Source organism: Argiope bruennichi, chromosome 5, assembly GCF_947563725.1.
Source record: "Argiope bruennichi chromosome 5, qqArgBrue1.1, whole genome shotgun sequence".
Classification (NCBI taxonomy): Eukaryota; Metazoa; Arthropoda; class Arachnida; order Araneae; family Araneidae; genus Argiope; species Argiope bruennichi.
Genome location: NC_079155.1, coordinates 32,667,620 through 32,682,892, shown reverse-complemented (window position 1 = coordinate 32,682,892; position 15,273 = coordinate 32,667,620). Strand labels below are relative to the sequence as shown.

General features: G+C 31.8%; 1 protein-coding gene across 1 annotated transcript in view; it reads left to right on the top strand.

The window, feature by feature from the left end:
- Window positions 1-15,273, top strand: part of LOC129968534 (transmembrane protein 132E-like) — a 97,576-nt gene that overhangs the window by 72,380 nt on the left and 9,923 nt on the right. The window contains exons 3-6 of the mRNA XM_056082521.1: window positions 98-259; window positions 7,810-8,011; window positions 11,370-11,513; window positions 14,622-14,824. Coding sequence (XP_055938496.1) covers window positions 98-259; window positions 7,810-8,011; window positions 11,370-11,513; window positions 14,622-14,824 — 711 coding nt within the window. The remainder of the gene's footprint in view (window positions 1-97; window positions 260-7,809; window positions 8,012-11,369; window positions 11,514-14,621; window positions 14,825-15,273) is intronic.

Here is a 15,273-nt window from a genome sequence, read left to right as displayed (position 1 = left end):
TTTATATGTATTTTGTTATTTACCTGATTTGTAAATTGTCTAGATAGGCTTCTTATAATAATGCTTATAATATATATAATTTTTTAAAAAAAATTAGAGCCCGAGTGAAGAGTGGCCTTCGAATCCTGGGTGCTCAAGTTTCTCCGCCTTCACAGTGGAGCATAACAGTGGAACTGAATCCTCGTCAGACGGTAGCTACGGTTACAGCATTTGTAAAAGACACCTCTACGAAAGCACCGCAGAATGAAGCCGATATGAGGTGAGATTTTATTTTTAAAGTGATGCATTGTATTAATCTCTATATCTTCTCTGTTAATAATAAAGATGAAATTGTGTGTGCCGATGCTGTACAGCCAGTTACTCTTCGAAGTAGTACCTTTAATTATTTAAACACAACCACTTACTAAGTAATTTCATTGCCATGCCATTACTCTATTCATCTAATATGTCCGGAGGTTAAGAACCTTGAGTTCTTTAACTCTGTAACTTCCCTTCAAATCGACAAATGGACGCTCTACAGGCTAAATCATTTGATCTACAGTTACAAAATTTGACTCATGTATATCTTGGAGAATAAGAATATGAACAAAACGAGTTTTTTAACTATTAATTAGAATTTTAATTGTTTTTACATTAAACTGAATTTTAATGTTTTTTTTTGCGATAACTTCCGAAAAATTATTGCGTAAAAATTTTACCAAATTTTACACCATTTCAAAATTTTAAAAATTGTCTTTTTAATAATACCTATATAATTGCCAAAGGCAAATATTTTAAAGCATTTTTGCATTTTAAAAATTTTTTATGCTTAATTTCTTACAAGAAAATAAGCAAAAAATAGAATATATCATGACCCTGAAATTCAAACCATCGATTTCATTGCCTCATCAAATATTTAATCGTCTTTTTTTTTCTTCCATTGTTGAAATTTAAAGAAAAAAGGATTCCATTTGATATCTGCGTAGCTAGATTACAAGAGAAGTAAAAAAGTAGTTAAAATTTCGCAAAATTTGAAAGATAGATGAACCGGTTATTTATATTTTGACTAGCGCTACGATGTTTTGGGACTGTCTGTATTAGAAAGACATATTAATCATTCACAGATTAAATAAAATTTAATTTAGACATTTAAAATAACATCTTGAATATCAAACAGTTTAGCGAAATCATGGACATGAAGTTATTTCTAAATGATTTATTTGAAGTCAAATCTATACTTATAATAAAGCTCAATGTGTGTGTGTGTGTGTGTTGGCGCTCTACAGGCCAGACCGTCTGCTACCAAATTTGGTACATGTATACCTTGGAGGTTGGGAATGTGCACCTGGGGCTCCTTTTTTCGAATTTTTAATTAGAATTTTAATTATTAATTAAAAACTAACTTTCCCGTAAAAAAAATCTTCCATTTTCCCCACCGCCAAATGAGTAAGGCTTCGGTTTTTTTTCTCCCAACAGTAATGAGGCTAGGGTTAATATTTTTCGGCGGATTATTTCAAATGATTCTGTTTATTTTCTTAATGTTTGATGCATTTAAAATTAAACATTGTTAATTAATCGATCTTTCAGATTCATTCTGAAGTACTTTTGAATTAAAATAAAACAGAATAAAGGAAATTAAAAATGTCTAATCCGCATAGCGTTACCCCAACTGGCGTAGAAAAAATCACGTATCTGCGTTACGTAACTGGCGTTGAAAATTAACGCATGCGTATTGTGTTCTGAATTCCGCATTGTGTTGACAATTATTATCAACAGATGCGGACTGGATTTAAATTATTTTTAGGTTCGTTGTATGCTTTTGTAATTAAAATGTATTTATGTTAGTTATATATTTTTTGTATATGCTTATAGTTTTAAGTACATCGTTTTTTAAGTAGTTTTTTTGAAACCTGTTTTCAACCGTTTATTTTAAACGATTCTTTTTATTTTCTTAGTGTTTGATGCATTTAAAATTAAACATTGTTCATTAATCGATCTGTTCATGATGAATCTAAGAAAATTTTGTTGACAAATTCTTGAGATATTACATAAATTAAAAAAGATATTCTTTAGTGCCCATAAAGTTTAAATGCTGAGTGACTCTATTTTCAGTAATCAGATTATAAAAAAAATGCTTTGTTTCAGTAAAAAATATTATTATATTAATTTAAGATTAATTCTTTCCACTTTAATTTAAAGCATCAATTCTACGGGTGCTAACAGAAAATTAGAGAGATACATATTACATTATAACTGAAGGCCTTTATAATATTATGAATGAATTATATGACAATCAAAATTTGAAGTTTTAAAATATTTTGATGAAGAAGCTATTAAAGTAGGAATTGCATAAAATATTTAATTATTAAAATTTTAACGAACATTAAGATTGGTGAACCGGCTGGTCGCCAAAGGCGGCTAGTATAATCAATATTACCGGCACATGAGACGACTAGTTCATAAAAGAAAAATATGTGTATGAAGTTGACATTTCTATTAAAATATTGCTATGTATAATTTTCAACATTGCGTTTCATAAAGATTTTTTCCAGTAACAAAATTTTTACTAAACAATTTAAAAAATATTGTTTACAAATCGTCTGACAAATATACAAAATTGTATGAAAAGCTGCAGTGTAAATTTTCAAAAGAAAAAAAATCTCTTTTTTTTTCTTTCTTTTTTTAAAGAAATGTATTTGCAATTCCGTTGTATATATATATTTACCTATAATTTCTAGATTTGTGTTATGGAAGTTTTTGAAAATCTTTCTATGAAAAATCACTGGAATAAAATGCATTCCACTAACGCAAAATGGTTTCAAACCCCCTTTTTAGTGAGAGAGAGAAAGAAAGAAAAAAAAGAACATTTTTTTGGAGACATACAAAGCATAAACTGTTTTGAGATTCCATTTGAATAAACAACAAAGCATTCTTCAATAAAACACATACACACACAAAAAAAAATTCATTTCAATGCAGACGATTTTTGTTACGGATCATTGCGTTTCGTTTCGACAATTTGAATCAAATTACTGTTTTCCCCCCCCCAAATTTGATTTATTTTGTGTTTTACGGAATCTTGATATACTGTTGAAAGCAAAGCATCGTTTTTGTAGAAGGTTTTTGTTTTGTTGATATAAAATGCGTTGGTAATAGTGACATTCTATATTTCAGTTGAGCTGTTACAACACAAAATTATATGCTCCATCTAACACTTAAAGAACATTTGTGAGCTATAAAACTCAATTCTAGCTTTACTCTATTCTTAAGATTTATTTTAGTTTTGAATTTTGTGAAAGTGAAAAAAAAGCTATTTCGAATGTTCTTTCGATTTCTGAGAGAAAATTTTTGTAATTTGTAAGAGAGACCTTGAATTTGACCTCTATTTTTAATAAATAAATAAAAAAGATGTTTAATTTTGCAGGCGTCTCAGTTTATTAGATTAAAAAAAAATTGCTACAAAGCAAAATTTAAAAATTGGATGGTTCTTAAATTTTGTTTTAGTTTTGAATTTCGAATCCGATGATTTTAACTTTAACCTTGAATTTACATTATCTCATTTTTAAGAGATAGCCGAAAAACATATAATGTTAAAGGTCCTCATTAAAAAAAAACAAAAACAGAAGATTGTGAAAAATTAAACCTAAAAAATTTTAATACATTTTTTTTTTACTTTACACACTAAAAAAAATACATGCGTTAAACGCAGGAAATATATTATTTTCCTTTTATAATTTTTTTGTATGAAACTGCTTGATAAAAGAGTGGTAACATATTTATTTACATCAATATTATTTGCTCTTGTGTTTATTTAAAGGTCGAATTATTAAATTATTTTATTTAAATATTTTAATGCAATTTTTCTTTACATATTAAGAAATTAAAATAAATGTAATGTGTTTCACTACATTAAATTACATTACAGTAATGAATAACAGTGTTTAGAATTGAATAATTATTGCATAAATTGCTTATTTTATAAGCTAATTTTTAATTGTAAATATTCTTTAACTAAAAAAGTAAAGCATTTTAATTAGTAGAAAAAAGATTGAATTTTCTTATAATAATAAAAAAAATATTGTTGTAAATTATCTTTGAACATATTGTTTTGAAAATTGTCAAAATTAGTTGCAAAAGTACTATGAGAAACAGGCTGGTATCATTGTATGGACAATTACTGAATTTTAAGATTCGAAAAAAAAAAAAAAAAAAAAAAAAAAGGAAAAGGGGGAAGGATATCATAATATTTTCTGAAGTTGTTACCAAAACCACTCAGAATTTTTAATTAGTTACATTAGAATTAAAATATTGAAAAATATAATTCCACACTTCCAAGACGTATGTGTGTGAAATTGTATGCATCTAGAATTGAAAGAGTTCCAAGAAATAGATAGACATCTATTTTTACTTTTTCGTATATTTAGCATAGAGAAAACATAGTAATTCTCAAAAAATTCGAACACGAGATTTTGACGAATTTTCAAGTATTAGACTGTCCTGAGCTCGAAAGAACACATTTATGGAAAATGTCCGTCTGTCTGTGACAAAGATAACTCGAAAACGGTCTAGAGAGATGAAATTTGGTACGTGGTCTTGCCACCAAATTTACAGGTTTGTATCAAATTTGGTGTAAAATCAGCTCAGAAGAATTCCGTCTGTTCGGCTATTCGAATATAAGTAAGATAACTACAAAACATAGAAAGCTAAATATATGAGATTTGGTACACAGATTTAACATCTAATGCTTTCAGAAACATGTAAATACGATAACTCAAAAACTCAATGACTTAAATTTACCAAATTTGGCGTGGGATTTTGTGATGACATGTGTAGTTTTGTGTCAAATCTTTGTTTCAATCGATTGAGAAAAACGTATCTAAAGCACAAATTCGATTTTCGGATACTATTAATCGCATTCCGGAGATTAATCGCCAAAAAACCTCGCCAAAGATGACACGGTAGATTCAGTAAAAATGTTAAGTTCACGCCAGAAGCTAATATTTTTTTAACTATAGTACATTAGTGTAACACAAGGCGTTCTCTGGCATGACATGCTTAATAGAGAGTGTGCGAGAAAATTTTAGGGAGACCACTTCCAGCTGACTATTATAATTAGAAAGAGAAAAACATGCAATTGATTTTGTTTGATAGTGATAATTTCAACGAAATGTTTTATTTTTAAATATTTATGTGACGAAACAACGAAATTCATAGCATAAGTAATTAAAAGGAAACGGATATATTTATTAAGCATCTTTAAATTAAAATTATTATTGTCGGATAATAATTCTTATAAATATTACATTTTCATTAGCAATCGAGGAACAATAAATAGTCGAGTCTCGAATTATTTATTTGCAGATATAATCAAAAATTAACAAAAATTGATTGCCAATATTCTTTTATAAATATTTGAGTATTTCTCTCATTCTTAACCTACATGACTGTCAATCAATTATTGGTTACCAGTAAATCTTAACAAACGCCTCACGAGCTATTCAATTCTTTTCGCACATTTCCCCCATTTTTAAAAATTAACCGCACGGAAACACGCAGAATGAGAAATATGATTTATTGAAATGGTTCTGAAGAGAAACGTGACTTCGCTTTAAATGGCGGAATTCATCTTCTCTTTATGGTATTGCGTCTGGAGAGTCACCCACAAATCATTTTTTCGCCCTTTCCCCTCGTCTCTTCACAGTTGTCGTTGTTTTTCTGAAGTGGGGGCCACATTTGGGGTTGTAAGTGCTCCTGGCTCTTGGCGATGTCATCAAATTCTGATGAAAGTAGCGAAATTTCCCCCATCTCTGGAAGATCTTGCTCGTCATGGACTCTCAAGTCTTGGAGTGTTTTGAAGCTGCTCGCTGAATGTAAAGATTGTAGCAGTTTTGGGAGGCTAATTAAAATTCCCGTTAATTGCTTCCAAGAATTCATGCACACGTAACGATGCAGATTCCCATTTTTTTTTCGAAGCCTGGTTAAGGGGAGGAAAAAAAGAAAAAAGGGAGGAAATATCAATTAATAATTTAGTTTATTAGTTGCATTTATAACAAAAGATATAGAAGAGATTAAATGCTTTAGTAATTACTTTTAGTATTTGCATTTATTAATTAATGTGATAAAATTTTATATTATCCAGCTGTCATATTTATTTTTACCATGCATAAAATAAATCTTGTAAAACAAGTGGGAATGGTTTACCCAAAACATTCTCTGTATAAAGATAAATACTCCAGAATTTGTGTTTTAGATGCATTTTTCCCAACTGATTAAAATAAAAATTTGAAACAAAATTCAATTGTAGTCACAAAATCCCATACCAAATTTGATTTAAGTCATTGCGTCTTTGACTTATCACGTTTAAATATTTCTGAAAGTATAGAAAGTATAGATCTAGGGTCAATCCCTAGTTGTATTTGGCTCAGAATTTGAAAGGTGTCTAGACTATGGATGTTAATAATTCTGTTTATTGAGTTTTATCTATCTTGCTCTCTTCGTTTTGTAGCTAACCTGTTAAATTATATCCGAACAGCCAGACAGACAAACTTCCTTTGAGCGAATTTTTGGTCCAAATTTGATAGAAATCTACAAATTTGGTATAAAGACGATATACCAAATTCCATCCGTCTAGCTCAAAGCGTTTTTGAGTTATTTTTGTCACAAACAGACAGACAGACGGACATTTCTCAAAAATGTGTTTTTCGAACTCAGAAAGGTCTAAAAGTGAAGAAGGTATCTTTTCATACTAAATCGAAGATTTAGATGAAATAGAATACTAATAGAAGATTTGATTACTTCTACTAAATAGAAGATTTGTTTTTCCCTCCTGTGTCTTTCACGTTTTTGAAATATGAACGCGAGCTCTATTATCTGTTATTATGATAGCGCTGTAACCAGTCCCATTGTGTAATGCATGGATATTTTGCTATATTATACACCAAATTTGTGGCAATAGTTGTCGCCGTTCTCAAGTTAATGTGAGATAGAAGGATTTTAACGAACACCCTGTATATTAGTGTATTTGAATACGTCCGGAATGATTTATCTCCTGATTCAGATAGGTAATTCCTGATTATTTAATACAATCAGGAAACATGAGTGGTACGTCTCTCTTTTTGGGTCTTGGTATATAACCAAGCGTTTTTATACATTTAATTTTTATAATGATAATCAGATTTAAACTTTTAGAATTGAAAAGTACAATTTTCAATAGAAGAGAGTAAATGAATGGAAATGAACAAGGATCGCTCAAAATTGGATTTTTCTCATTTATAAACCTAGTCGTTTTGGATTCAAAGACAAAAATTCTTGCACATACAACGATTTACACATTTAAGACGAGGACGCATATAAATAAAGAGGCAGACAAATATGTCTGCAGCATAGTGCGGCCATGAAATTAACCTGGTAACAACGTTGCCATTCACAAAAAGACAAACTCAGTGGCATTAGAAATAAAACTGGTTGCCAGATACAGTAGTATAATTTAAAAAGAATAACAAAATGCACTGAGACAATACTCAGTGTAAAATAAAAGTAAATATTAGTAAAAATTAAATATCAAAAATACAAATATATCCAAACAAATCCACTATCTTATATTAAAATTAGATGACTTTAGTAAACAGCATATGACAGAACGGGTACCTATTGTTATCTTTTAAGTAGATGAATGCAACACCTCACCGCAACTTCTCCCATTAAAAAGCATGTACATTCAAGAGAAAGGACGTAATTACTTCTTGATTATTTAATCAATACGTTGTTTGCTTGTAGTTAGTTATTCTGTTGCCTTAATGACGGAGCCTTAATGTTTTGTTTGTGTTTCAGCGTACAAGAGGTCTTCACCTGGCTGTTCGAGGTAGAGGAGGGCGCCTCCTACAATGACAACGGGAGAATAACGTGGCAGCTAAGGTACATGCTCGATTCAAGCATGGCCGAGCAGTACGATTTCGATGACGATAATGCAAAAATCACTTCAAGGCTTGATATACAAAAGGACGATGTTCAAGCTGTTCTGCCCATTGCGAAAGTAAGAATAATTGAAGGTGGTTTTATTTAAAGGATTTAAAATAACAACTATACCTTGATTATAACACGTCATTATTTGGAAGTAATAAAAGAACTATATGACTAAGATAGAATTGTTCAACTGATTTCTGCAGTGGGCTGTGCTTTTTTATAATGTAATTCATACTGAATAAGTCTTTGGATGACATACAGCGTATTCTCCACCTTCTTCAGAATAATTTAATCTTTGAACGTGCTCTTTTCTTCATAACATTATAGAATTGTCAGGGTATCAATATTAATTTACATTTTACTATCTATAGAATTAATTCATGAAAAAGTTTAACATCTTAAAGCGAAACCATCGTTATTTCTTATTTCTGGTATTATAATCATAAATCTAATTATTGCGGTATAACTCATATTTTGTTCCAATTCATTTGCTATCTGTTGTGCATTTTCCATTGAGTTATATTAGAAGCTGTATAAGAAGATATTAGCATGACAAAAATTCGTGAAAATATTCGCAGAAGAGTAAACAAACAAACAAACAAAAAAGAACTGATATTTATCAGGTAATGTATATCGTAAATGACTCTATATTTACTGTACGGAGCCGAAGTACGCTACAGATTCAAACTTAAAAAAAAAAACCATATTGGAAGATGTGTTTATTAAAACAATTATATTATTCTAATGATATTCGTCTAATTCTAAGACCATTAATTTTAATCTTGGTTGGAATTAGGGTTGAACGTTGATTTAGCTATTAAAAAATTATATATTTTAGAAATTCTTTGTAATAAGAATGTAATATGAACTTTTTGTAATAAGAATATTAATTTTTAATTTTGTCTAAAATTACTAAGTTGTCGGACGTTTATTTCGATTACAGTAACTTCTGCACTAAAAATATGTTAAAAAATACATGTTCAACAAATATAGCCTGGATCTGACGAGTTGGAGGTGTCACGTACGCATTACGTAATAGCAGATGGATCTATTTTGATGAGTTAGGGTATGAATCTGAATCAAAGTTTGCCAAACCTGATTGCTTTTCGCTACCACCTGAAAAAGAAATACTAAAACTGCACAATTATGAATAGAAAATTGTTCATATTTGTAACTGTAACTTAACTATCGATTTTGTGTGCGAATATTTTTCATTTTAAGTATACTGGAAACAAGTCAATCATTTTTTCTGGATTAAAAATATTTGCACATACATTCAACACTATGAAATATTGATTGTATTATAATTCTTTTTTAATGTGCTATAAATTAATATTCCTTTAATCGAGCTTTCACTAATAAAATTTCTGTACAGGTCGGAATCACACACATTTCTCTTAGCCAAATTTATCTTTTCGCTGCTTCCCGCATAAACACAATGCGTCAATGATATTTTATTTAGTGCTGTGGTGAAAGCTTATAAGCCAGTTAACAGCTACGCTACACGAGCAATTGCTTTTGTATTGTGGTCATGTTACTGGGCTGCGAACCACAAGGTGCCAGGTTCTATCCTCGCTCATCACAATCTACCACATTGGTGACCTCGGACGATGAACCGTCAATCTTCGTACAGCTGTTGTGGTGCCATCTACCCACAGCAAACCAAAGTCGTCACGATCACTTGACGCAGCAACACAAAGTCGTCAGATTCACTTGATGCAGCAACACAAAAAGGCCGCAGCAACCCAAAATCGTCAGATTCACTTGATGCAGCAACACAAAAAGGCCGCAGCAACCCAAAATCGTCAGATTCACTTGATGCAGCAACACAAAAAGACCGCAGCAACCCAAAATCGTCAGACTCACTTGACACAACAATCACTCACTCACCCACACACGCTTGCTATAATGCTTGGCGCTACTCAAATGGGTACAGGCGCGTTAGAATCAACAGCCATATCGTTCGTCTCACCTCCGACTCACTTGAGGGAGAGTCTGTGGCGAAAACTTATAAGCCAGTTGACAGGTCGGAATCACACACATTTCTCTTAGCCAAATTTATCTTTTTGCTGCTTCCCGCATAAACACAATGCGTCAATGATATTTTATTTAGTGCTGTGGTGAAAGCTTATAAGCCAGTTAACATCTACGCTACCCGAGCAATTGCTTTTGTATTGTGGTCATGTTACTGGGCTGCGAACCACAAGGTCCCAGGTTCTATCCTCGCTCATCACAATTTACCACAGTGCCGATGGTGTAAGACCTCCGATTCTTGTCTAAACTACTATAATGGGAAGAAATTTACTCGCACGCACTCACACACACATATGTAAATGAAGGCATTAATCTTCAAATTATCAGAGTTCGTTGGTTCTTGGCAAACTCAAAAAACAATAGTCCTTTCTCTGATTGCTCTTCGTCTTTTTCTCTTCTATGTGGTCAGCGGAGTCGATTTATGACCACCATATCCTCTGACAGAATTTTTTATACTTCCATCATTTGGTTGTGGTCATTACAACCTTACTAAAGACATTTTGCGACCGTAGGCAGTGAACATTAATTTAATTTGAAACTTTCACATTTTAAATTTAATCAATACGTTTTTGATTTGTTTCATGTTAATTTTTTTATTTTATTTAACCGTATATGTTATAATTACTAAGTTAACTTTAATTATTTACTACGTTTCTGAATAGAGTATATGCTCTAATTACTTTACTTTTTAAAATGTTTTATTACATTTTATTTTATATTTTAATTTATTTACTTTACTATGATTCTTGATTGATTGGCATCTATGCTTGTGCCCGCCGATATCATTGAGCAAAATAATTGGCATTTATAAATACTTTAATAACAAAGTAACCATTATGAAACAGATAAGAAACCTAACTATTTATAATTTACAAAAGTTTCGTATTTTCCATTGTTTTATAATTTCTAGAATTTTTATTTTTTCAAATCCGTTATATTATTTGGCAACTAGAAAAATAATAGTTAACTAAATCGACCTGCCTGCGGCCCCTGCACAGTTAAGTGACCCTAGATCCCAACAGTTAGCAGCTCTATTATAGTCTGTGTATTTTCTGTAGGCGGTTCAAGGACACATTTTCTACCTCGTTATTGGTTGTCTGGTACCAGTAACGCAGTAGAAAATGTGACCTTGAACCGCCTACAGAAAATACACAGACTATAATCCGCTACTACTGATAAAGACTTATTTGCTTCCATTACTTGAAATCCCTCTGTTAAAGACATTTTTATCTGCTGTTTATGGAATGATGAAAAACAAAAAAGAAAAGTCTGCTTTAAATAGTGATTTCAATTAAAATTTCACTGTTGCTTAAGTAAAATGCATATATTTAAAAAAATTACAAAAGTCACCTGAATATTGTATTTGTGTGCAATCATTCATTGTTCTCTTTCAGTCCAGTCAACTCCTGAACACTGCTGTGCTGAATGGCAGACAGGTGTCCCAACCGATGAAAGTGTTTGTCGTCAGTCAGGCTGGAAAAGTAGGGGATGTAACTTTGCAGTCTTCTTGCCATGCTGCTGATGAATCCATTCTAAAGGTAAGGTGTCAGAAACAGTCAGTATTACGTTATTATCTGCGAGTTTATTTTTCTTGAATACAGTACACTCCCTTGTATCCGGTGTGCGACTATCCGGCCTAGTTTTCTTTATTGTAATTAATTGAAGAAGACAAGGCATTGCATTTGCAATATTGTCAAGACATTCGAAGCGGGCGTCTGCTACGATTCTCCTACGTGTCGTGTGCAAAATACAAGTTGTGACAGGAAAAGAGCAGCGTTCTGCTCGTTGTTCATTGTTCCGTCAGTGTGTAACGGACCTTGATTATTGCTGCTGTTCCTGATTATAACTGCATAGTATGAACCGTATTCGTAAATTGTTCTTGGGGTATGCTTAATGTTTTTTAAGTGTACCACTGTGAAGATTTGAAAATGTATGATAAACGAAAAAAAGTATGGAGGAGAAATTACACGCTATACAGCAACTAGACTCTGGTTGATTTTGTTGATGCCCACGCACCTCCCGGTTTACCCGAGTTGGGTGTTAAACCTTTGGTGGGAGGAACGGGGATGAAATCCAGCCCAGCACGCCAAGAAACCACAGGCCAGCCCAGCCCTCGGATCAGATTTATTAAAAACTGGCAAAAATTCTACAATCATTGCCCAGAACAGGGGCAGTGCTTAAAATACATAAAATTGGCAGCATAAAATTAAAGAGCATATGGATGATCTTACAGGTTCTCCACCCACAACGGTGGGGAGTATTTAAAAAGCCCCACATCTGGGCAAGAGCACATTGGTATTTTATTAGTTGCAAACATAAAGGTATAAGGTAAAGGTGGGCCGTGGAGGAGGAGGAAGGCCCTTCGGGCTATTTAACTAACATGGGTGTGAATGAATGTGATAAAGCTAAACTAGACTCTGGTGTAACATCACAAAATATAGCTTTGTAGTTAGGAGTTGGGAAAAGTACGTAAAGAACTGGTAAAAAAAATGGAGCAGAAATTGGAAGGCGGTATGTTGCACAAGCTTATAGAAGTGGAATAAATGTAAGAACATTTTTTTAATCATTTATCGGTAAAAAATGAAATCAGTTTGAGTCTATTTTCTTATGAATTAGGTCTATGATTTACGTTAATGTCTTATTTATGTTTTCTGCATTTAAGTTGGGTATTTCAGAATTTATGTTAAAATGTGAGTATTTTATATCCTTTAGCCTACTTTTTCTCTAATAAATTCTTGAAACGTGCAGTGCGGTATATAAACATATATAAACTACCAGTACAGATCCTTCTATTTTAACTCGACACGTTACCGGCAGCGGCTTCCATGATTCACCGAGCCGCGGCTGCGTTCACAATGAGATAAATGGACTTAGTACTCAGTAAGAAGTGAGAAAATACCTATCATAACAGTGAGTTTTGTCATAAAAGCTTTGTCTTCTGATATTGCCGGACAAAGAAATGTGTTTATAGAACTCCAGCTCTCTTGTTATCCGGCCCACCACATTAGGCCGGATATTCGGGAGTGTACTGTGCGTATAAAAACTGATTTTAAATTAAAATATTATAGGATTTTGAAAGCATCAAAAAGTATATGTTTTTGTATTCGCTTATACAAAATAACATTTTGAATTGATGTATTTCTCATATTTACTGAAATTTCGTTTCCTAAAATAATATAATTAATGAAAACATGAAATTGATTTACTATGTCTTGGTTATATAGTTATTATTTTAGATCGAAACTGCTGAATTAGTCAGGAATCCGAATTGAATACACTAGATAAACATTTACATAAGGTAAAAACGGTGATGTTCATTTTAAAAGAGATTTAAAAACAAATTATTTTAGATTCATTGATGCTTGCAAAGTCGAAAATATTTGTTTTATAATGGAAAATAATTAATATAAGTTTTAATATTTTTTTCCCTTAAATGCATCATATTTGTTCAGTGTTGGAATGTTATTTAAATAAACTTAATTATAGAAAAATAATTTATCTTCCTTGCAATACATTTGTTTTCAAAACAAAATACTTTTAGTAAAGTAAAACAATGATCCAAATTAAAGTACAAATATTTACCAAACAGAACATACAGAATGTATAAATAAAGAAAGAAAATGTATGAATGTAATGAGATAAATGATTTTAACTCTTCCATTCAACGTTTTTTAGTAAAAGTGAGAATTTAATTACAAAATATAATTAAAATGTTTTTATTGCTGATATTTGTATATCTAATTTTAGTTCTAAAACAAATTTGACCGTTTGAGAACATCAACTTTGCAAATTATGTTTTGTTTCATCTTCATTCATACTATGAAAAAAAATTGTGTTAAAAACAAATATGATTTATCTTCTGAAATATGATATTTTAATAGCATATATGTTTTAATATATATAATAATATATAATAATAATATATATATATATACAATTGAAATTCTTAATTTGGAAAAAAAATATGAAATGAATATCTTTTATATATTTATAGACATGCTGTTGATGATGAAATCAATGATCAAGTATAAGAACAGTGGGTAAAATGGTGCCTATTACTACTAAGTTCAAAAAGTTCCGAACTTTTTAAATATTTTGCAAAATGTTTATGAATTATACCATTTTCTGTATCATTGACAAGAGTATCATGTGACTGTTCATTAAAGCAGGTTCCATCTGCTAAAAGGCTTATAGTACATATTCTTAGGTCGGAATTACAAGTACTCAATTTCCTAATGTACAGAAGGACATGTCTAGAAAGCTTCATCATAATAAGCCGCCGATTTGCATATATATCTTGGCATCAAATCACTTATAAAAATATCACATTCCGATACCAGCTAGTTTTCCTGATTTCGCTCCATATGATTTTCTTTCGGATGTAAAATATGTTTAAGCGGCAACTATTCTCAAGTTCCGAAGAAGTGCAGCAACGAAATCACTGGAAAATGGTGTCAAAAAGAGATGTTTATAATCCCCATTTACAGATTTGTATGAAATTGTATTAAATTCTTAATTGCACCGAAGGGTTCACCAAATAATCAGGTTTTATCTGTATGTTTTCTTCCATAATAAAATAAGTCCGGGACATTTTGAGCGTAGTAGTATACTCAATTCCATTTAAACAATGTTCTGATCTGCCTCAGGTTTCTCCTTCCTGCACGTCAGTGTACCTGGACGGGTCCGAGATCCGGGGTTCCCAGAACGCTTCGATCCTCGTGAAGTATGGATCATACACGGGTCAAGCCCACTTCTTGGTGTGGATGCCCGAGCTGCCCCTCATCATTCGCATCTCCGACACCAAGCTCAGCCAAATCAAGGGATGGAGGACGCCACACCTGCAGAGGGGGTTGGTGTCTTTTAAGATCTTTATTCATCAGGAATTTGGAATAATATTGATAATGGTGGATGTAAATGTGAGAGGAATAACGCAGTTGCGATATGTCAAGCGAACTGATTGATTAGTAAGCAACCGTATCGTTTAGCATTGCTACAATTCGATTGAGAGAATACATAATCAGAGAGAATGTTCTACTCTCAGTTGTCTTGTTTGCTTAAATTGCAGAGGTGGAAAATATTCTAGTAGCACACAAATACTGAACAATATTTAATGATGAACAACGAACGAATGATTGCAATATTGTAGAACATTGTTAAATATTGAGTAATATCATATGTGTGGTGAAAGCTTATAAGCCAGTTAACAACTACGCTGCACGAGCAATTGCTTTTGTATCATGGTCATGTTACTGGGCTGCAAACTACAACGTCCCGTCTATCCTCGCGCATCGAAAACCG